Source organism: Phalacrocorax carbo, chromosome 15 (assembly GCF_963921805.1).
Source record: "Phalacrocorax carbo chromosome 15, bPhaCar2.1, whole genome shotgun sequence".
NCBI classification, from domain to species: Eukaryota; Metazoa; Chordata; class Aves; order Suliformes; family Phalacrocoracidae; genus Phalacrocorax; species Phalacrocorax carbo.
This window is the reverse complement of record NC_087527.1, coordinates 356,779-380,473: the sequence shown is the minus strand read 5'-3', so window position 1 is coordinate 380,473 and position 23,695 is coordinate 356,779. Positions and strand designations below refer to the sequence as shown.

The 23,695-nt window shown below is 41.5% G+C and overlaps 2 protein-coding genes and 1 long non-coding RNA gene across 5 annotated transcripts in view; 1 reads left to right on the top strand and 2 right to left on the bottom strand.

Annotated features, from left to right (window-relative positions):
• The window catches only part of MED15 (mediator complex subunit 15), a 35,582-nt gene extending 30,086 nt beyond the window's left edge, over positions 1-5,496 (bottom strand). The window contains exon 1 of the mRNA XM_064466748.1: positions 5,381-5,496. The gene's annotated coding sequence lies outside the window, so the exon portion shown is untranslated. The remainder of the gene's footprint in view (positions 1-5,380) is intronic.
• Positions 22-18,312, top strand: KLHL22 (kelch like family member 22). 3 transcript variants are annotated; one of them, XM_064466751.1, is made up of 7 exons: positions 22-159; positions 9,782-10,051; positions 10,969-11,134; positions 12,374-13,092; positions 14,241-14,433; positions 15,870-16,103; positions 17,160-18,312. In XM_064466751.1, exons 2-7 carry the CDS (start codon positions 9,825-9,827, stop codon positions 17,535-17,537), a joined length of 1,917 nt encoding a protein of 638 aa, XP_064322821.1. In that variant the 5' UTR covers positions 22-159; positions 9,782-9,824; the 3' UTR covers positions 17,538-18,312. The 3 variants fall into 3 exon arrangements, with proteins under 3 accessions (XP_064322821.1, XP_064322823.1, XP_064322822.1); XM_064466753.1 differs by having other exon boundaries at positions 26-159; positions 9,799-10,051; XM_064466752.1 differs by lacking the exon at positions 22-159 and adding an exon at positions 2,861-3,183.
• Positions 18,313-19,239: 927 nt separating this feature from the next.
• Positions 19,240-23,691, bottom strand: LOC135315876 (uncharacterized). Its single transcript, XR_010375361.1, has 2 exons — positions 23,444-23,691; positions 19,240-23,329 (listed from the first exon to the last, which is right to left on the bottom strand). It is a non-coding gene; the product is annotated as an uncharacterized LOC135315876 (long non-coding RNA).
• Between the last annotated feature and the right edge of the window lie 4 nt (positions 23,692-23,695).

Here is a 23,695-nt window from a genome sequence, read left to right as displayed (position 1 = left end):
CCGGCCCACGGCCCGCGCCCAGGAAGGCAGGAGACAGCGCCCGCCCCGGTCCCGGCTGCCCCTCCCTCGCCGGGCGGGCGCGTCAGGCGCCGTGGCGGCGGTTTCCGGGTGGCAGATGAAGGCGGAAGCCGCTGGCGGAGGCCGCCGCCGCCACTCTCGGTAGGTGGCTGGGGCGGCGGCGGAGGGGGGGAGGGGAGCGCAGCCCCCCCCGCTCCCGGGCAGCCGGCGCCCCCCGTTCCTGGGCGCGATAGCCGGTCCCTGTTCAGCCCCCGGAGGAGGACCGAGCGGTTGAGGCACTGTCCCGCCCCCCCGGCCCGCAGCAGGGGTGCCCGGGGCGGGGGCACAGGCGAGGGGCCTCGGGGGCGAGGGGCCTCCCGGGGCGGGGGCGGAGCGGGTCTGGGGGCAGCGCGGCGGGCGCCGGGCCCCCCCGCCCCGCCGCACGGCTGCCTCCCAGCGAGGCCAAGGCAGCCCATTGCCGCGGCTCTGCCGCCCGCCCGAAGCCGCCCCAGGCCGGCCACGGCTGAAGCCGAGGCCCTGCTGCCCGCAGGAGGCCCCGGAGGCCGTGCGGCCGAGGCCGAGCGCCTTGTCCCCGCGCGGGCGGTGGGATGGGCAAGCGGGAGGGTAGCGCGGGACAGGGCCGGCAAAGACGTTTCAGAAGTGAAAAAGAGTAAAACGAGAAGCGTGCTTGATCAGGCTTTCACCTGTTCAACACGGGGTTAGTCTAGAGCCAGGCTGGCTCTTAATGATGTGCAACTCCAGGTAGCCTTATCCTGTGGAGAAAACTGCTCGTTCTGCGTTCCCGGGAGGGAAGCGTATAACTTAAAGGGAGGCAAAAAACCAGAAAACAACCTACAGATCTCTGCAGAAACAAAATTAATGTGGTGAATGAATTGACGTTTGATACAGAAATCAGAGCAGGAACATGCTGAAAGAGCCCTTTGCTCTCTTCCAGGTCACTTAATTGTTGTATTTGGCACAGAATTAATGACTTTCTAATTGTTTTTCTCCTTGTATTTTGGGCTATTAAAAATTCATGATGTGGTTTAAGCAGTTCAACAAAGCAGGTTTAAGTCTTGCCAGCTACTGAGTCTCTCAAGATTTGTAGCATATACACCATTGGCCAATTTGTAAATTCAACTTTAGCATAGTTATTACTTAGAGAGCTTGATCCTGTAGAAGCTTCTTTTTTAAAAAAAGTGATGGTGTTCTTATTATGGAAAAGACTTTAGGATTTTTGAGGGGCTTTCTAAGAGTTCTTGGGATAATTAGATCTGTCAAAAGAACATATTCTTCACAGATTTACCAGATCTGTCTGGACATATTACCTCCTGATTCTGGAAAAAGCTGGAGCCTTAATGGTAGGCCACTTGTTTTTAGGGTAAGCAGGTACACCCTGCCTGAATATAGTTGGTTAACACTCCTTCCTTCAAACACAAGCAGCCACTCCATCCAAACCAGAACATGACTACTGAAAGCCTCAGATGAAAAGCAAATCTTGTTTCAAGATTAGGAATGAGAGAAAAAAAAAAAGTAGTATGAGATAATCAAACTCTTAAACGATGATGAAATCATAAGGAAAAAGCATTTTAGACTGTATTGAATTTTTGTTTTCCGTGTTAAAATTTCTTGGTAGCATTTGGGCCACAGGCTGCTTCCCAAAAACGCACCACAGAAAACTTTACAATTCTATGAATTTGTGTAAGGTGCAAATTACTCATGGATAAGGCAAAATATTCAAGTTAGAAAACTCATACTATTTAGGTTATGCTATTGTTTATGGGGGAAAAAAATCTTTTAAAATATATTTAAATATAGGTATACTTCATGGGAGTTTTGCCATATACGTATTAAATGAAATGTTTTATTCTTGATATCTTAGAAATAACTTGCGATAGGCTTGCAAAAAAAACCCCAAAACAACAGGTGTTCGCTTCTGAAAGGACTGAATGCCAAAATTTGCAAGACAGCATAGTTTGCAGAAGCAGTTTCTCAAACCACGCCTTTTGGTTTCCTCCCACACCTCAAGTACACTGCCAAGGCTAGAAACTGAAAATGGCTCAGAAATTCAGCCCAGAGTGATATGCTTTCATATTTCCATGAGTGACTTGAAAGATGGTGTTTATAGACCTAGCAAAAGCCTCTCATCATTTGATAAGTGTTCAAAACTAATGTTGAGATATTATATACTACCAGATTGCTTTGTTTGTTTCTTTTCGTGGAGACCTCAGTCAAAAGGGGTTGTTTGGGTTGTTTCCCATATTTGTACAAGGTTCCTCAAGTGAAGTGCTATTTCAGGAAGAAGATTATTTTCTTTGGCACAGCAGGGAATGCATAGAGGGATAATTCTGAAAGAAGCACTGCTAGGCAAAGCTTCTGTTTTTCTTTAACCACTCTTCTCTTCCCTTTTTCTTCAAAAGGCATGAAACTGGCTTAAGTCTTTTCTACACATAATTGTGTACTCAACTGTCCTCTATGTAGCAGTCTTACAAGTGCCCATTACAAATTATTGTATAGTTGGTGAATTATTCCAGTATTTGCACTCCAGTTAGAATGAACAATAGTTTTGCCTTTCAGTTTACATTGTTTGTGGCATCACATCTGTTTCCTGAACTATTTCGGCAAACACCCAGCTGCGTCCCCATTCTGCACACTCCCTGACTAGTTGATCTATTTGTGTGCCTTCTGCTCTGTTAAAATGCTGGTACGTAGCCAGGTTCTGCCTATTTGCATTACAACCCCTAAGAGTTAGCATAACTACTGTTTTGCTCTAGTCTTGTATCTTGTCGTGTCAGGCCTTCAGCTGAAGCCTGGCTTAAATCCTAATTTGTGTTACTCCCTAGGGAGAGATGAAGGTGTGAGAAGCCTTAGGACACAGATTTTAAACTTCCTTCAATGCAGTAAGGCTTTTAAGGGTCTAATCTATTTGGATCACAATCAGCACACCATACTGGTTGCTCTGTATTAGAAAAAAGCTATGAAGAAGATGGCCTGCAAGAAAGAGAGCTGCAACTGAGGGGCCTCAGCAAGCGTTGAGAATGGAGCAAGAGGAATCACGTGTATTTCAATAGCAGAAGTGAAGTCATGCACCTGGGTCAGAGTAACTCCATGTATCAGAGCCGGTTGGAGACAAGCCTGGCTAGAAGTCAACTTTGCAAGAAGAGAGCCTGGGGGTTCTGATGAGCAGTGAGTTGAATATGATTCCTCCAGTAGGGGCCAGCTTCATACTGGGATGTGTTAGCAAGTACATAACCATGCTTATAGGTCATGGGAAATTATTTTTTTCCATTCTCTTCAGCAACTACAAGCCCGCAAAACCTGAATACCATGCCCAGCTTTGAGCTCCATGGTAAAAGAAAAACCTGTGAATTCAGTGGAGGACCACCATTCAGGGCAGGAGCGCATACAAGGAGCTGAAAGAGCATGCAAGGCAAGAAGGCTGGATTTGTCCAATGCAGAGAAGAAAATGCTAAGGGGAGAGCCAGTTACCATTTTTTAAGCTATCTAATGAGTACAGGAAAATGTAACGCCAAACTCTTCTTTGTGGTGCACAGAGCCAAGGATGAGAGGCAAGTGGCACAAATTACAGAAAAAGAAATTCAGGCGGGATAAAGGCGAAAACAAATTTGGTGGTTAAGCACTCAGTTTCCCAATTATTGACAAGGATGGAGATCTGCACTTGACTAGACAGGGTTCTCAGCATCCTGACCCAATTTTGAAATTTTCCCTGCTTTGAGCAGGAGATTGGACTAGAGACCTCCCAAGTTTATTTCCAGCCTAAATTACTCCACAATTCTAAGAAAGCATGGGACCCCCACCAAGCTTGAACCACCTGTCCATACAGCAGTAAGCTAAATAGATTTGGATACCTGACACCAGCAAGCTCTAGTTTATTTTGGGCACAGCTGATGCACAAGAAAATATCACTATCTGCATAAGACACCTCTTTGTAGAGATGTAACTGACAGCCACAATCTCTTCAATACAAAAATGACTGAGTTTCCATAGAAACTAACTTGGATAATCCTTTCTGTATCCAGCCACTTCGCTACTGTGGAGAATTAAGGCTGTCAACACAACTGTACAAAGAAAACCCACCCGCACACTAGTAAGCATCACTGTATGACATGGATGCTAGTCGTAGAAGGGGTGAATACTTGTCTAGGTGTATATCATACCATGCAATAGCAGTAATAGCAGCAGGATGCATCCATATGCCTTGAGCCACCTGCTCGGAAACACTCCCAGGTATAACACAGATATGTATTCTCAGGGGAGCAGAACTCTGCTCTCAATTTCAGGAAGCATACACTGTAAGCCATATGAATTCCCACTCCCCAGAATGCTCTTTTTACTGGAGCAACACACAGACACCTTGGTGTAATAATTGCTCTGCACTTAAAAATTCAGGTAGGAATTCTGCATTCTCTTCTATCACATCTATTTTACCATGCCATTCCTGTACCCTGTGTTCTTAAAAGGAGGATTTTCAGTGAGCACAACAGCAAGCCAGCATACCAGTCTCTCACCGTTTTGCCTTTGAATGATCAAGGCACAATCCATTCCCTCAATTCCTCCTGTCCCAGTGCCAACCTCCTCAATCATAAATCACATATCTTTGCTGTCAAAGCAAGTATTCTGTCATTGATCAGAGAAGGGATTTTGTTAAAAAACTGAACCACAACTCTTCTCACGTACAGATAAGCAATTATTTCAGTTGAATCATCAGAAGCCTAAGACTTGTACTTTTTCATACAAGTAATCTGCGGAAGCATGTTGTGGTAATAGAAGTTGAATACAAGACAATCACACAGAGCTATCAGCAAGTCACTGAGATGCTGTATCTTGCACTGTATCCATAGCTTATTACAAGAAACCACTAGTGATACAGTGAACTTTGAATATAGTTCAGGAAATAGAAGGAAATACTAGATTTCCTTCATGCTCACTCCACATTTACCGTTGCAAGGCATGGCTGCTTTCTCCTGGTTCCTAAATGCAATCCAAGCACAGAATATAGAAAATTTCATTCTATTGAAAAAGAGCAGTCATGTCTTTCTAGGTACCTCTGAGGGTCTTTTCTCTGCGGGCTTTTGTTTTGTTGGTTTTTTTTTAACTCCTTGATTTGAAGTGAACAAATAGTGCAAGTCTTCCTACCTTAGCATTACCTATAGAAATGCACATACAATTACAGACATCATATGCCTCCTTCCTCTTTATGTACTGAGCACTCAATTGTAATACCCTAAAATGAATTACTACATTAACCCATGTCCTCTAAAAGACAAACTAATGTAACTGCAGTCTCAAATACCTTGTGCAGCCAGCTAAGAAAAATCTCTAGTTCTATTTTCTTTGCAAAGTGGTTAGAACAAGGACTTACCTTCCCTTGTTTCTGGAGACAGTGTCCCACAGATCATAAGACAATACTTTTTATCTTTGCTACTGTTAAAGCAGCACAGCAAACAGAAGGAGTTCCTCATCTCTTCCACTTTTGGGTCAGTCTTGCAGCACTCAGCCACTGAATCCCACTGTTAACAGCAGACCAGCTGAGAAACTTGCACAAGAGGGGAAAAAAAAAGTATTACTTGGATTTCTAAGAACTTGGCTCAGTCACAGAGCAAGTTTCTCAATAATAGAAGAGAGGCCTCAAGAACATCCTCCAGTCCCCCTTCTGGTAGAGCAGCTCAGGACAGAAGGAACTTAGCTGCCCAGTTCAAGGGACTGTGTGTTTATGTTAGCTAGCAAGGGCCTCCCTACAGCTCCTTCGTTTACAGGGACAGATATGCCAGCCTGCAAAAATAGTGTCTCAAGCCCTAAAAGTCAGCAATGCTCGTGAGCAGTCAGGAAGGAAAAACAGAAGGCTTTCTGCAGCACACAAGGACATGAACAAACTTGTTCTGCCTCTCCATTCAGAGCTGTACTGCTTATACTGTGTTTAGGTTGTTTTTTTTTAAAAGGACAATAAAGATGAAGCAAAATACAAGTTTGAGGAGATGCGGTTAAATTATTTTCAGCTAAAAATATATAGAAATTCAATAAAGTTACTTGCTATTTTTAAGACTGATTAATATTTAAAAGGCATTACAATTTGTAGATACATTAACAGTCATTCCCCCCCACCCAGCTGGTACACCACACATAAAATAGCACACTTCTACTGTTTGGGGTACCAGATTTTTAGACACTAACAAAGGCACAAAGCACACAGGAGAAAGGTCATAGTTAGACCACACAGCCTGAGAAGCATGATGCTATGCCAACACCAACAGACCTCCCCAGCAAATTTGTAGTCAGCATTAGAACAATATTCAGAGAAATACACTAAACTATCAGCTCACCAAGCATCCTGCATTTAATTCAGAAAACTTGAATACCAAAACTACCCCACTTTTGTTTCAAAGAAGCCCACAACAGAACTTCACTAACTGCTTCAACAGCCACTTTTTTGAACTTCCTACCCACCCAACCCCAGCTGCTCCTTGTACGGCTATTACAAAGGTGAGGGCACTCAATGATCAGCTAAGTGAATCTTGCTGGCCATACCCCACAAGCCTTCCTTGTCTTAAAGGTCTTGTCTGCTGGCTCCTAAGACTACCTAAGTGCAAGTTAAGAGGCTTTCCTTGTCTTCTGGCTCAAAGAAGAGGACTTAACCACCTATGTCAGATAGGCGTCATGGGTTAATACCATAAATGCTCACCTTTAATTTTTTAAGTAGGGAACAATTCATAAAAATCATAGCAGTGAGAATTTTTCTGGAGTAGTGTGTTATCACTGGTTGAAACTATGACAATAGGCATTCGCACTTATTTATGAGCCTTGAAGTCTGATGTAGGAGAGTAGGGAGATAGACATGACAGAATATAGGTTCTCTGAGTAGCCAGAGTGTAATTAGGAAACTTCATGTATCCATGTACAAAAAGAGCTTATAAGTGCTGGCAAGTTTTAGGCAACATACACTGTGCCTGCTCAGTATATTCCACTGTTTTTCCACAGCAGCATCTGTATTTGACCTCCATACAGAAAATTGGTTAGCAGCAAGGAACTGGCAAAATGCTTACAGGTAGCTATAGATAGTGATGAATTTCTGTATCATAGTGGCTCTGTGCTCCAGATGCACAGGGCAGCTTTTGTGCTGGTGTATGTGCATGCATGACCACCGTGAGGACAGTCTAGCTCATCAGTGACAGCCAAGATACAGTCCAGGGGCAGAAGTTGAGAACAAGAAGTAGGGGCTGCGAAAATTTGGAAAATAAAGGATGTAGCAAAATACCTCTTGGCTCAGCTGTTGACTAGTCAAAAATCAGCTGTAGAGGATGGCGGGCTGTACCCCCAGGAGCTGTGTTGCAACACTGGGCTTACTACAGTTCTGTTAGAAGGGCTGGTTTGTTCAGCTATTGCTAACAGTTGTGGGATAATTCAAGTCCGTAACTAGAAGAACTAGCCATGAGATAAACTCCCTGCAGATCTCCAAGACAGCCCTGTTTGTCACTGAAAGCTCTGCAGATGCTAATGTTCATGGACGCTTCAGAATCCATGAATTATTTCTAATTTTGTTTTTTATTTACTCTCTTTCATAATGCTATTTGATCTTCCTGGTTCTAGTTACCGTATTTGTAAGATAGGATCCCTTCTGGGGCTTTACTTGCTGAAAGCTTCACCCCCATTCTATTCCTTTTTAAGATTATTTGGATACAGAATGTATTCTGAATAGTAACTGTCTACAGTTACATAAATTAAAGGTAGGTTTCAATAAAGGCTTGGCATGATTTTGTAGGTTTCCCACTCTACCCAACATGTGTATCTCTCGCTCTCTCAGGAAGCCAATTCTCCTACATTTCTTTGCTAACATTTGTTACACAGGTTCAATGGCCTGGGTAGTTTAATATATGTCACTTATTTCTCCCTAGACTCTTCCACCAACGGCTACGCTATTAAGACATGCTATAAGATTGCATCAAAGGTCATGCTGCTTCCCCTATGCAACAAAAGTCTTTGAATTCAGAAAATAGTTCACTGGTTACATTTAATTCTGCTTTTTGATGCAATGATTTTACTCTCGTAGAGACTTCTTTGATACAGCACTCTAAGTAGCTGAAAAGATGCAACATTTTTCTGAGCACTAACCGCTAACTCTGGAGTGTTAACCTCATTAAACCACATTAACTCTGTTTATCTGAATATGTTCCTCATTTGGATCATATCTCACTCCACTTTGTTTTTGCTGCATTTATTCCTTTCTAGTGAAATAGGAAATTTCTGATCAACATCTAGTAACAGTCACTCCTTCACGTGCCTTCCATAATATATTCTCTCCCTTGCCTCAATCCATCACTGTTAGTATGCCCCAGGGGCAAATCAAATGATACAGTAATGTTTTGTCTGCTTCAAAAGCAGTAATCTTATTTCTGGGAAAAATATTTACCTGTCATGAAAAAATAATCCATTACACATCTCTTCAGCTGATGATGGATAATTTCCACCATATAATAGACCTGAATGTGCTCCCTAGAAGGCTGTCTCATCAGAGCTCCTGTCCTTAGCTGGTTGTTTTTGTTTTGCTGGCAAAGAGCTGACAACCATTAATATGCTTTTTCAGGGTTTTTTTCCATCCAATGCCACTTAGCTTCCTTTTGTTTTGGACAGTGTAAGGTAACTTCCCTGGGAAGAACAATAAATATTTTCATGTTTCTTGGTGTCATCCAGATAGCTCCTTCTTCACTGACCATACACAGAATACTTTGCAGTACTTTGAGGGATTTCCAATGCTGCATTCACTGTCTATGGCTGGCACAACTAAACAATGCTTCCATTTCTTCACTGTTTGTTTGGATTTGCTGGGTTTGTTCTGCTTTTGCTTCTCTGACTGCTGATAACCCCTTGTGACTATGCCTTGTGCCACTAAGCTATTTCCCAGGTCTCTGGAGGAGAGGCTATAACAACTGTGTCTTAAGCAGTCATATCAGCTAAGTTATTTCCTTTTGCTAATGCATTTTTTTTAATGTGCTCTGACAGCTGGATAGAGTCTAAGAGCTCTAACTGCTACAACTTCTGACGTTCTTCAAAGACAATGAAAAGGGTAAATGACAGGATGGTAGAAGAGGACTCCTGAGATTTTTGAGGGCTTAACTGTAGGCAGGAAGCACAATCACTTCCAGCTAGCTTTTTACAGGTGTTTCCCCATGTGCCATAGGGGACCTTCCTACAGTGTCAGTGGCAGCCCTAGGAAAAGGTACAGGCCCTCTACAGCGCCTGTGCTGGAGGAAATACCCTCTCTCTGCGGGGAATCATAGTCAAGTGAAAAGCAGTTGTGCATGCTAGCCTGAAGTTGTCACAATAAGAAACTCACTTGGAAGCCTACAGTTCCATGTAGTATTTTATAGAATGATGGATGGAAATGTGTTCAGCTAAGGAAAATGAAAAAGCAAATACAGAGAGGAGAGCTTTCAGGTTCTGGGGTAAAATATCAAGAGAAAGAGTGAAGGTCCAATTTATATTGCAGCAAAGTTATTTGAGTATATTAGATAACTTGGAATTTGGCAAAAATTATGTCAGTTTTATTATTTGCTGTAAATGATGCAGAAACGCAATGGAAACAAGGAGTTCTGGTAATGGGTTGGGAACCTGTCTATTTCCAGTATCATTCAGAATAATTTCTGCAGGGTGGTACTGTCTCTTGGTTGACTGAAGAGTTGGCTTGATTTATTTTCTGTGACAGGTGGGGTTCAGAGGACCATTTGTAAAGCAAAAGGCACAAACTGTTGCTGATTCTGTTGTCTCACAGATTTCATTCTGCTATAGCTGGTGGCTGAGCATTTCTGCCTGGGATGGCGGAGGATCAGGAGCTGACTCAGCCACACAAAGCTCAACTTGAGCCCTCCCTTCAGCAGCGCTCCAGCAACACATACCGCAGTGCAGAGCACTCTCAGGCCTTGCTCAGTGGCTTGGTATCTCTCCGAGACAGCAGCATCCTCTTCGATGTAGTTCTAGTAGTGGAAGAGAAACCTATTGAGGCTCATCGCATACTTCTAGCTGCATCCTGTGACTATTTCAGGTACACTTCAGTACGGCAGTAACAAGCATGTATCTGAATGTTACTCAAACCTGTAACATCCAAATCTTCTGTCTTGGCACACTGCTTCGGGATGTAAAATTAGACCTGTAAGACAGAGCTGAATGGGTTTCAAAATACTAAGTATGGCTTTATTCATCTCTCAGTTATTTCTCTACAGAAATAAAGCTCTTGTTCCTGCACACTGAGCTTACCTCCACTAAATTCACTGCCTGTGGTACTTGGAGGCATATAAAGAGGAGAGACTATCTGAACAGGTGTCTTGTGCATAAATGCACGCTGGGTGGCTTTTAACCTATCCTTAGCATTGTAAGACTTTGCCCATTGTGGTGATCATTACATAGTACACAAAAAGTCACTGGACGTGGTCACTCCTCTATTACGTGCCTATAGTGTGACTTGCTGTCCGTTATATCAGGCACTCCCCTGGTCACTTTGACTAGCAGTTTCTTGAACGGACTTTATGTTCAGAGAGCAAACAAATGAATCCCAAGGCAATCCAGATAAATTTCTAACTGGAGAAAGAACTGGTCTAGCTTAGAAAAAATTCCTATAGTCCCAAGTTCCTCTGTTTTTCCTCTTCCCCCATACCCAGAGTATCTGCTTCTGCCCATTGACTCTCCATATGTACTGGGTCTGTATTAAAGTCCTTCAGCTGTGAATCGTACCTTTCAGATGGCCCCTACTGTTTTCCTGCAGAATGAAGTTTTACTTTCTTAGATCCTAATGGCCTGTACAATTTGTATCATTGGCTTAGAGAGAGGTAATCCCATAAAAGTGTCTGGCTAGGTTTTTGTCTTTCTGAATATTTTTTATGTTCCCAGGACAACGTAAGATAAGCAAACTGAAAATAGCTTCGATTAAATCTACCATAGCATGTGCCATTGTCTTTTTTACAGAGGAATGTTTGCAGGAGGACTGAGAGAGATGGAACAAGAAGAAGTTCATATTCATGGCATCTCCTACAATGCAATGTGTAAAATCTTGAACTTCATTTACACTTCTGAGCTGGAACTCAGTGTGAACAGTGTACAGGAAACCTTAGCTGCAGCCTGTCAGCTTCAGGTGAGGTACTGGGAGCTTCAGGTGAGGTACTGGGAGCTTCAGGTGAGGTACTGGGAGATGTGACAAAAAAGGAATAAACAAAAGCAACAAGGAAAGAAACAGAAAACATGGATATCTGGTTAGAAAGATGGTTAGGAGGTGAATAAAATCATGGGTCTGATGAGAAGAATTTCTTTGGGATGCTGTATCCACTGGAACTAACTATGGAAGGGTAGGATCAGTGAATGAGTACTGGCACATCTCATTTGTGCCAATGGTTTTATTACTTATAAACATTTACCGTTTCATCCAGAGGACTATTTTATATAGCACTCATTTCCACTGATATGCTTATGAAAGCTTTCCTGAAATAGAATACCCCTGGCCTATGGCAAAGGACAGGGCTTGCTGCTCAGAAATTGTTGTGGGGCTCTAGATCTTCCCCAGATTGAGTCCACAGGCACATAACCTCCCCTGACCCCGTCACTACAGGAAATCCCATCACTGTGGTTTCTGCACTAAGTGCAGAATTCATGTGCCTTTAAGACAAGTTTTTTTTTTCTTTAATTTCCCCTGCAGCTAACTGCTGCACAAGGCTTGGTACTAAGTCTTAAGCTTTCTGAGTGCTTGCTTTGGTTGGTTTCTACTCACTTAGTACCACTTTGTTAGCAGAGGGGCTCTTGGACAGCAGTTAGTTCTTTATGTGCCATTAGTCCCTCCTGCAAGGTACAACTTCAAATTGTATTCAGAAGATAATACTGAATATTAATTTTCCTTTCAAATGGCTTCCTGTGTTCTTGAGTGATGCAGATATATCTGTTACGGATACCGTCTGTGATACAGTATGTCTGTAGTGCTCTGAAGAGTGACTGTAAACCTAGCTTTCACCATGTCCTCTGTGCCTTCCATTTTCATGACTGTCTCCCAGGCAGCCTGCAGCTTGATGCTGTGCTAATGAACCAGGCTGCCCAGTGTCCTGTGTGTCTTGGAAGACACATTGCTGCTGCACCTGAAGCCGAACTCATAGGCTTGCAGTATAGTGTGGCTGGAAGAGCTATGTTATATTCATCTATGTACCCAGGTTGAGTTCCTTCTTCTCTGGAGAAAGGTGAATTGGGTGCAAGTGAACACGGTGATCAGACTGTGAGGAGAGCAGTCATCTTGTGGACAGCTTTCTTACAGTTATCCCAGGCTTCTGTCACCTGTCTCTTGAGTGTGAGGCAAGTGGTGTCTGAAATGAAAAATATCTCTCTCTTGCAGATTCCAGAAGTCATTAAGTTCTGCTGTGATTTTCTCATGTCCTGGGTAGATGAAGAGAATATCCTCGACATATACAGACTAGCTGACCATTATGACTTGAGACATTTGAGTGATCAGCTGGACTCCTACATTTTGAAGAACTTTGCAGCTTTCTCAAGGACACAAGTGTATCGACAACTACCCTTGCAGAAGGTCTACTCCCTTCTCAGCAGCAATCGTTTGGAGGTTAACTATGAGTTTGAAGTTTATGATGGGGCACTTTTTTATCATTATTCCCCAGAGCAATTGGAGACAGATCAGGTCTCCCTGATGGAGCCCCTTAAGCTACTTGAGACTGTTCGTTTTCCTCTGATGGAACCCCAGATCCTGCAAAGGCTTCATGACAAATTAAGTCCGTGTCCTTTAAAAGATACAGTCGCAGATGCATTAATGTACCACAAGAATGAATGTCTTCAGCCAATGCTTCAGAGCTCCCAGACACAGCTGAGATCAGAGTTCCAGTGTGTAGTGGGATTTGGAGGGATGCATTCTACTCCATCCATTGTCCTCAGTGATCAAGCCAAGTATCTGAACCCCTTGTTGGGAGAGTGGAGGCACTTTACAGCTGCACTAGCCCCCAGAATGTCCAACCAAGGGATTGCTGTTCTCAATAATTTTGTATATTTAATTGGCGGAGACAACAATGTAAGTGGTTTTCGAGCAGAGTCAAGGTGTTGGAGGTAAGATAAGGATAATCCTGCTATTCTTTTTATTACCACCCTGTTGCCCATCTCTGAGTCAGTAAGCCAGTAGGACAGTCTGTACTCGGCTTGCTAGCGAAAGATTAGGAACTGAGCAGGAGCCTTATCGAAAGAAAACACAAGAAATAAAGAAATGAGCCTCGTAGTAACAGGAAGCTTCCAGCAGTGCTTATGGGACAAAGCCAAGCCTGATAAAGTAGAAAGAGCTACTCATTCAAGAGTATTGTATGTGCTACTTTCTGCCTTGGTGGAGGGGGGAAGCTTTAAAGGTGTGGGCACCAGTAATGAACCTAGAAACCTAGATTATCTAGATGTGCTTGAACTATGATTTTCCAGAAGTCCTCTGTGTGTAATTTTGGTCCCCAATACAAAGGTATTTAGCTACCAAAAAGGGTTTTTAAATAAAATGCTATTACTGGTTGATTTTCAAGAATTTGTGTGCACAATAGCAGCATTCCAGGGTCCTCTTACATTCTTCTATTCCAGGGAAAAGAGCAGGAGGAAGGGTCAGGTTTAGACCTTCATGGCCATTACATTGCAAAACCAGATATTAACCCATTTGTCTTTATATTGTGGTGATTTTAACTCGTTTTAGCTGAGTTGCCTTTATTTTATGGCACACATAGTTTCACTTCACAACCAGTTTTCTCTGTAACTAAAATTTCCAGACCAGATAGATATTTTGATCTGAAAGTGAGTCATGAGGTTCACTTTGAGCAGCAGATATTTGGGAAAAGGAATCAAAGAACCCACCACATAATTTTGTCCTTCTCAGAATTGAAGATCCAGAATCAGCCTTTGTGCTTAAGCTGTTTCACCTTGTAGAATGGCTTTGTGCAAGCAGAGATTTTGATATATAACCTGACAGCAGTGTATAAGATAATGGAAAACCTAGGCTTTTTATAGCATGATTATATCAGCTAAAATACGTCTTCTAAAAATAAAATTAAAAAACTTTGCTAATAATGAAATGCTGACAAGGCCAAATTTCACTCCACTTACAGCTGAGCTCAATTTCAGCCAAAGACAATAGAGTAACCCACATCTGTGGTGCTGTCTGGTCTGGTATTCCAGCAATGATTCTGTGGCTGTGTGAATAACTTTCTTTGATCCCATTCTTTTACAAGGTATGACCCGCGACACAACAAATGGTTCCAGATCCAGTCCCTACAGCAAGAGCATGCTGATCTCAGTGTTAGTGTTGTGGACAACTATATATATGCTGTCGCAGGCCGAGATTACCATGAAGACCTGAGGGAAGTGGAGAGGTATGACCCTAAAAGCAACACCTGGGAATATGTGACACCTCTGAAGAAGGAGGTAAGGAGTGCATTAGCCACACACACTACTACAGTTCCCCAATTCCTGATTTAATCTTTCTAGATGCTTTCGCATGTGTAGCTTTAAATTTGCTGATATTCAGCTGGGAAACAGTAGCATCTGTATGTGGGATAAATGAATTTCAAGAAAGGAGAACAATAAGATATGTAAATTATATTTTGAAGTTAAATGCGTATTTTTCCTGTTTTCTTCTTGTTCTCCGTGCATCTTTATTGTGTTAATCCTTAAAATGATTTAAAATTTAACACATAACCTCTGGGAACAGGAAGTTCCCATTCCTCCTAGGCAGGTAAACTATGAGCCACAGTAGTACAAGCTGCTCACTTACACTCCTGGCAATATGCTTCACTCCTGATCAGAAGAGATAATGCCCCAGTAAGAAGTACCCCAGAAGAAGTACCTCAGTTCCTACAGACTACTTAGTTCCAGGAAACAGAATTGAGATTGGGTAACAACTTCTGGTGACAATAGGTTATGCAATGCAGAATCACATCTCAGCTAACATAAGACCTTTACTCATTTGAAATATGTGAGTGAATAGGTATCTTTCGTCATGAGGACCATTTATCCTTCTAGAACAGTAGTTGCCAAACTAGCAGTTGTGAACCCCAGGAACCAGAAAATGGTGTAGTGACATGTGAATTGGGGTTATGAGTGGAAAAGGTTGTTCTAAGTTCTAATACTGTTAAAAAAGGCAAGGATTTCCATTTTCAGGTTAAAAGTGTTGCAAAGCAGGAAGAGAAGTACAAACAACTGCTTGATGAATCTTGGTTAGGGAAGAAAACTAAAATCCTGAGTAATCTTTCAAGAAACTATGCTGATTTCTACTACACCTTTTAAAAGCTTTGGGTCAAGTGACCAGCACAAAATAATACTTGTGGTTTCATAATGCCTCTCAATTGAGAAGCTCAGGACACCTTAAAAATATAAATATTACTGCCATTTTACAAAAGGGGTGCAGAGGCAGAAGAGGATAAACAGCTTGTATGAGGTCACAGATAATAAATGTGTATCAATGCAGAGCGTATAAAAAGCCTTAAGATCCAACTGAGTGCTACTAAGTAGGGTATCTTGCATTCCTGATAACACTGCTTGTATAAGAGAAATCTACAACAGAAAGACTTCCAAGTAGACTAGAGAGAAAAGCAATAGTATGAATGATCTTCTCATCAAGGAACAATAAAGAATGAGAACTGCAGTTCTGGAAGTTTTAGAAATTCTAGTGTATTTAATTCAGAAATTCACACTTATAGCATAATCACCTAGAAAGGAATTGTCTCTAAGAAAGTCCTTCCCGATGTTGATATCTGCATAAGTCACAAAGAATGTCACTTCCTTAATGTCCATTCCATACTTTGAAACGGGAATAGATAAATGCAGACCTCAAACTCTTACTTTCCCATGTGGTGATACAGGTATATGCACATGCTGGAGCAGCATTGGATGGCAAGATGTATATTACTTGTGGGAGGAGAGGAGAAGACTATTTGAAGGAGCTACAGTGTTATGACCCAAAGGCTGACCGCTGGGACGTTTTAGCAGACGGTCCAGTGAGACGTGCTTGGCATGGGATGGCTGCACTGCTAGGAAAGCTCTATGTAATTGGAGGAAGCAACAATGATTCTGGCTACAGAAGGGATGTTCACCAGGTGAGAGCATGTCATACCTGTATCTTTCTTGGAAGAGTCTGTTTCTTATGGATGCTTGCACTCTGACCTAATGTCTTTCTCCTACTAAGAATGTAAATAAAACTGCCTGCCCAGCAACTGCTACTGCACCAGCTCTCCCCTACTCAGCTGCAGAACTTGCAATGATTTATTTACTGCTGTCTGTCTTGAATGCATTGTCTAGCCCACAAAGCATTAAAGCTCTAGCACTTGGGAGTTCTTATCCATTTTAAAACATCTTTGATGGATAACATCCATTGGCATGCACATACACAATAAGTAGCACATCAACTAAATTTACTTTACGTTGTCTTCTTGTGCATTTATTTTCTAAGTCAAGGAGTTTTGAATTACCAACGTGTAATTGCAGGACAGAGTTGTTAAGGATATATTGGATGGCAATTGTATAATGCAATTAAATGTACAGTACCTGATGATAAGTGATAGCTGGAGAGAATTCGTTGAGTCTTACTCCAGCTGCTTGAACTGCTAGAGACATGAAAAGAAGACACAAAAAGTAACTGCTCTTACAAAGCCAATGAAGATGGCAGAATTGAATCTAGCTGAAAAGTGTATCTGAATGATAAAATGGTGCTTACAAATAAAAGCGGTTAGCCAAGTAGGTATACAATGAACTCTAAAACTTCCCAACATATGGTGCAGAGACAGGTTAACAGATTTGCCCTATTTGTATGTTCTAGCACATTTTCTCCTAATGCAAACAGATGCATTGTGTCTGAGTTTATATTAGCATGTCCCCCCCACCTCTTTCACTTTTGTATACATTTTCTGAATGACATACAGCTGTTACTCCAGCAGCAGGGTCAAAAGTTGTGATTCAAAGTTATATGGCGACTACGCACATTTTTCTGCTGGGTACAGGGGTTTTTTTCTACATAGTGACACGCTCTCACCATTATCAACACCCTGTCAGAAGACTGATGATATTGCGTGGCTTCCTAAATAGTTTGCCATACGGTCAAGCTCTGTCACTAAGATACAAGTTCCATTTTGGCTAATTTCTTTGGTTTTTTACAGGTTGCCTGCTATAGGCCCAGCACTGATCAGTGGACAAATGTATGTCCACTTCCTGCAGGACATGGAGAGCCAGGTATTGCAGTCTTAGACAACAGGATCTATGTCTTGGGAGGCAGATCCCACAACAGAGGAATCCGCATGGATTACGTCCACATTTACGATGCAGAGAGAGACTGTTGGGAGGAAGGACCCCAGCTGGAGGATGATATTTCTGGGATGGCTGCCTGTGTCCTCACTTTGCCCAGGGCTATTTTAATGGAAACAGAGAAATGGTTCTCAGAATGGCATGCAGACCGCGTGAAGTATCACCTTGACTTTCCATCGGAAGTTATGAGTGTATCAGACTGGGAGGAATTTGACAATTCAAGTGAAGATTAGAAAACCTTAATATTTATTTTTTGCCACTGGATGAGGAAATTAAGGCTTGGAGAAAATACTTAGAGATTTTTGTATGTCTTTCTTATATACATAAATCAGTATTTAAAGGTTTGAAAAATAAGTGTTCTGCACAAAATGCCATTTGCAATCAATATCTGCCCATCTGCACGTGTTTTGCACAAATTACAGTGAGTATCTGCCCACCTGCCAGAAAGCAGCATTTTTAAAGTAACCACAGAACCGCCATTTTCTCCCAGTTAAAGTATAGAGGTTCTTTTGCTTTGAAGGAGACTTTTCTCAACCTTCAGCATGGACAGAAAAAAAAGGCACAGAAGGCTCAGCTTGACTAGCTTCTTTCCTTCCAGCTTTTAGCTTGAAATAGCTTTTTGAGATTTTTTTTTCCCTTTTCGTTTTGGTCATAAAACTTCCTAGCCAGCTTAACACAGGAAGGTAACACCTAGTGTTCCCCTCCTGTGCCCAGTGTCAGACAGCTTGATTGGTTTTTCAGCAGGATCAAACATACAGAAACAGGAACAGTAGCAAGAAAATCTGAACCTTCATCTCATCTAGGCATGCAGCCATCTTTGTAACTGGGTTAGAGTCTGTGAACTGACACCCACTCCTGAACTTCTATACTGCAAGTTCTGCCAACACAGAAAGATTTCTAGAAAAAAAATCTCTGTACAGAGTATGGCAATCTCATTGTTCAACTGTCAGGCACTTTTGTTCACAAGCATAAATTAATAAATCCTTGTCAGAACTTTTTTCTTTTTAACTACTGTCTCAGTTTTATTAAATGTGATGTGGAGTCTGAAAGTTAGTGAGCTTAATTAGATCCTATAGTACTACGTTAGTATCAGTGAAATTACACCAACTTGGGAGATGGGCAATTTTTTTCATTCTTTTATTATATGCTTTAGAAGAGGATAAAGAGAGCAGAGACTGGTTTGCCACAGAATAAGAAAAAACATAAGGAGATAAATAGAGGTATTGAAAATTACACTGGTCCAGGACCCTACAGAAGCTGAACCAGTGCCAGGAACATAATACAGAATTACTACAGCTGAGAAAGATAAGGCATAGTAAATCCTTCCCTCTTGAGGCCTTATAATAATTGGCTTCCGACTACCATCTTGCTTAACATTAGTTTAGAAGCTGATTTAAAGCCTGAACCAGTATGATACCTGAATAGTATTGGATCCTTCCTCTTGGAGAGGCAGGAAGTAATCGGTGCCACCAGAAAATCATGACAAACTACCAAAAGCTTTTAAATCTGGTAGCAATAATGGGGTTGCAGGAGAAGGGCAAAACCAGAATGATATGCTGTTAGTCAAGTATCATCACATTGTGACAAATACCGCACATTGGTGTGCTACTTTAGAGAAATGGAAGAAGTTCCTGGATATTACCGTTACTTAGGGATTTTTTTTTATGAAAACAAAGATGATTTCAGGATGGACGTAGATGACTATATTAGTAGACTGGGCTTCTGGTAAAGATTCAAGAGTATTTGCACACTTCTTTTAATAAGTTCAACGGCTTTGTCTTGGTAAAAGGGGCATTTGTTGGATTTTTTGAATTTTTTTCCCAGCACTGTCAGTTTTCACCTCAATCTCTGAACCTTTGCCAGCAGGTAAATAAAATAAAAGACCTGGTAACTGCAGGAAACCCTGATTATGGGCTTCTTCAGAAAATCTTTGGGTTTTGATAATTAGCTCTGAATGGCACGTGGAGGCTGGAAATACAGGCTTTATTACACTGCAATATTGGAGACTGACAAGTATTCCTATTTTGCCTAAAGAATTACTTTTAACTCTGTTAGATAACACTACTCCAAGGTCTACTAACCTTAATGTGTAGGAATTAAATGTTGCCCTCTGATGTTCAGACAGATCTCTCTGACCTGGACATCAGGAAAACCACCCCTTCCAGGCTGCAAGTGTTGCAGTGGCAATTTGTTTTGTCTGCAAACAAGTAGTTCCAGACTTGCAGTGGTCCAGGTCATGTTCTAGACCTAGCTGTTCTAACTAAACCCAGACATCTAATTCAAGTCTAATGCTTGCAGTGCATTTTCCATTTTAACTAGCACTTCTCGACAGACCAGTGATACCCTATGTCATAGAAGTGAAAATGTTATTTAGCCTCTTTCACGATAAAAAAAAAAAGTAATCATTCTTTGTCTGGCTCCCTTTCCCATGTATACCACTAGAGGGTATTACTTACTATTACAAATAACCAAGCTGATAGGCTAATTGTTAGATAACATAAGAGAATATAAGACATTAGTGAGTAATTATTAAGCTAAAGAAACATCTTGAGAAAACTCCTGGGCTTTTTTTTTCCCAGCTTCTACCCTATCACTCCTGTGTTTGAATACTGATTTTTAGATAGTCAGGTAGTCTGTTTTTCCACTTATCAGTATATGCAATTTTGTGATTGCATTATTTAATAAATGTTGCAGTTGGATGCTGTGTAAAGCAAATAAATATAAGGCTTAGAATGTAGTTACACGGAAATTACTTTTCCTTAAAGCAGATCATCTACCTTAGGGAGAAGTGCTGCATTATTTTTTCTATGTTTTTTAGTAACTGGTACAATACCCCTAAGTTACATGAACTAAACCTAAGGCAGGTATTATGTATTTTGATTTGATAAAAACAAAACTTCCATTGCTTTCACTCCCAAGATTTCTTTTCATTTGAGCGTAAGGTGACTGTTGAAAGTCATGGTATGCACTATCTTACTTGCATGTATTTTGTTTAGGTAAAAAACCACAGAGTTTAGCTTAGCTCCAACCATCCCAGTCGTTTAGCAGTAGCTCACTTTAGTCCAGCATGTACCTTTTCAAACTAACGCATAGGCTAAAAAATAATAAAATTGCTTTGCTTTAAAATTGGCAATTTTATCTAACTTAGCACGTATAAAGCACTTCGTTCTTCTTGTTTACTAGCGACCTATATAAAAAAAATTCAGGAGAGATTATAGATTGATATGCAGAGCTATAATGATTATTGATTGCTTTTCCTATCAAGAATAATGCTTCAGGAACCTAGCCTTCAAGAGCTCACTTAAACTTTGTGTTGTCTCAAGAAAATAATGTATTCATACAGATTTTAGGCTGATTCTGTATTTTTTTGTTTATAAATTCCCTGATCTCCTAAATATGCCAGTCTTGTATCTTACAGTAAAAAGCATTCATTTTTTACAGGTAGCCCTCAGAGGCAGTATAGCACAAGACGTTGTGGACAGATGGACAATGAATTAAGAAAGCTTTATTTCTGATCTGTAAGATAATAGCCAAACAACTCTTCCAGAACAGAATGGTCAAAATACCAACACTCAAACTGATGATACATTAGGAAGTCCAGAAGAATAATAACTAGGTTTCTTGATGATTTATGTTGCTATTTCCTGCCAGCACAGAGGCAAAGCTGTATAGGCACATTTGCTAGATTTGTAATTAGTGGACTTGTATCCTGAAGTATTTCAGGCTTCCAGATTTGGAGAAGTAATTGTGATTGCTTCAGTTTTTGTTTCGTATCTGCTTTCACTACTGCATTTCTTCTCCAGCTGTCTACCTCCAAATCCAACATATCCTTTCCCATTTCCTCATGGTTCAAATTAGGGTCATTAATTTTGCATTGAAAATATACCCAGTACTTGATTTGAAACAAATAAGGATTCTCATTCTATACCCTCAACAGAAATTTACTTCTCCTTACTTAGAGACCAGCCACATGCACAATTTGTTTGGCATTCAGCCCATCTAATGGGGTCAGAAGCTTCTGGTGACAGGAAGAAGGAGCAGCTGGGCATGGGGAAAGAGGGATGGGACCTTCTTAAGGGACTATTCTGCCGAGTTTTTATTTCATCAGCAGCTGATGTACTTTAAGAGCTCCTCACCTCCTCAGTTGTGCTACAACTATTTGGCCATGCTCCGAGGGTGGAATCTGCCAACAGGTAACACAAAAAGCATAAATGTATTTATATGTAATAAAAAGGTAAAGTGGTACCGTACATTTATCCATTCTTCCTAAACCAAATGCACTTGATAGTCTGTAGCCTAGCAAGTTGAAGCAGGGTCTCATCAGAGAATATTCATGATCTTAAACAAGACACCTTTTTCTCATATGTAGGTAGAATGTGGGATCTTCTACCTGGAAGATCTGGCCTAGTTCAACCACGGTTATTGAAACCGAGGGGGGAATTACTTGAAGGATGCACATAGCCTGCATGAATACAAGTTCAGAACAGCTAATTGTGGGAGTTCCTTCCAAACTGAAAATCTCTCCGTGCCTTAGAATCCTCTGGATGGGAAGGGGATTCTGCTGGTTCTCCAGCATCAGTCCAGCCCCATGCAGTACTGCACAAAAACTGGTTTATAATGAAATACTATTTATTCCTGACATATTTCAACTCTTTTGAGATTTTTTTTATTTTCCATATGCAATGGAGGCAAAATCACTATGTATTTGACCTACTATATTTGATTCTTACTATAACAAAATTTGTAATTCAATAAAATGCAGGAATAGGATTTTTTATTTCCTTTTTATATCCTATATGTTACTAATTCTGCTGCTAACTTGTGGCTTTTGTAATTATTTTTAAACATTATTTAGCATGTCATTGCAAGTCCAGATACTATCTTTTAGTCTATATTTTGGCCAAGGTGAAACAGAAAAGAATCCAAACCTGTTCAAATGACAGAAGAAAACATCATAACCTTCATAATCTATTGTAGCCTATCTATACGTGTTTAAAACTTGCTAACTGGCAAATACAAGCACTTAAACCAGTAGGAATGGATCAAAGGTGTAGCTACTATGTAAGCTTCCCTAGCAATGGATGAAATATTTTTGCATATATGTGGATTTTCAGATGCCATTACTAATCTCCGAGTCTTGTGTTTTGCTAGTATTGCTGTACATGATGAAACAGCTGTTGTTTTCCACCCAAGAGATGGCTGTAATTCAGTGGCTGGTAAAGTGATACCTGTACATGTATCCAGGGCCTACTTCCAGATCTTTTTGTGTTAGTGATGTTACAAGGCTTTCCTGGATGATTTTGTCTAAAACATGACACTGGATGAGTCTTCCATTTTAGATTATTTGGACTCTGCTAAGTGTCTACAGAGGCACAGCCCATATACTCCAATTCAAACACTAGTTGCCAATGTAGGAAGAACAGAGTTAAAAAAACCAACCACATTGTGACTGAGCTTTCAGAAAAGGCAGAGCATGAAAGAAAGACGGCAAAGCTGGAATAAGACTGCACAACAGTCTAGTTAGGCACTTCAGGACAATTATCTTAAATCTATTTCTCCATTTCAAATGTTTTTTGCTTTCAAGTGCTGCTTCATTTCACATTGCCAGCCCCAAAACAAAATGAAAACACAAAATCAAAAGCACAGATAAAACAGTCATGAGATTGAGCTAAACTCACACTATTTGCAAAGGTTTCTAGCACATCTCAGGAATTAGTGGTTATTTTGTTGCACCCTTGCCTACTGCAGCTCTACGTGCTGATTGCTACTGTCAGCCCTCCTAAACATGAGTCAGACCGTGCAAAGGCCCACGCTGCTCATCTGATGTCACCACACACCAACCTCCCTCTCAAATTCAAACAGCTTATGCTGCACGACATGCCAAGTTCTTGCCGCAGCCCCTGCCCGTGAGGCCTGCTGAGTCCTTTCCGGGGTTTCCTTCCTCTTCAGCAACTGCAACACCATCTTCCCTCCTGCCCGCACCCCAAGACAGGCAGGTCTTTGACCCTGTTATCTGGGAACAAGGCTGTAAAGAGACAGGAAACTGTATCTTAGAGCATGTAGGAAGTTATCTTGAGATCAGAGATTATTACAGTGGTCCATTTTGTTCCTTAAAAGAATAATCAACTAATAAACCCACCAAAACACCAGAGAAGGTGATCTCGGTCTCCAATCCGCCTGCACTCTGGGTGCCTGGCTGCAGGACACCCCCCAAACTAGGAGGTGCGGAGAGGAGAGAGAGGCCCGAGGAGGGACCCTGGAGGGAAAAGAAGCATGAAGGGGAGCGTGGTGCACCTCGGGGCACCATGGGAGACCTGGGAGCTACCGAGGACGGAGGATGCGCTGGGAGAGGGTTGGGGAGAGGAGGGAGGGGGTACATGGTGGCTCCCAC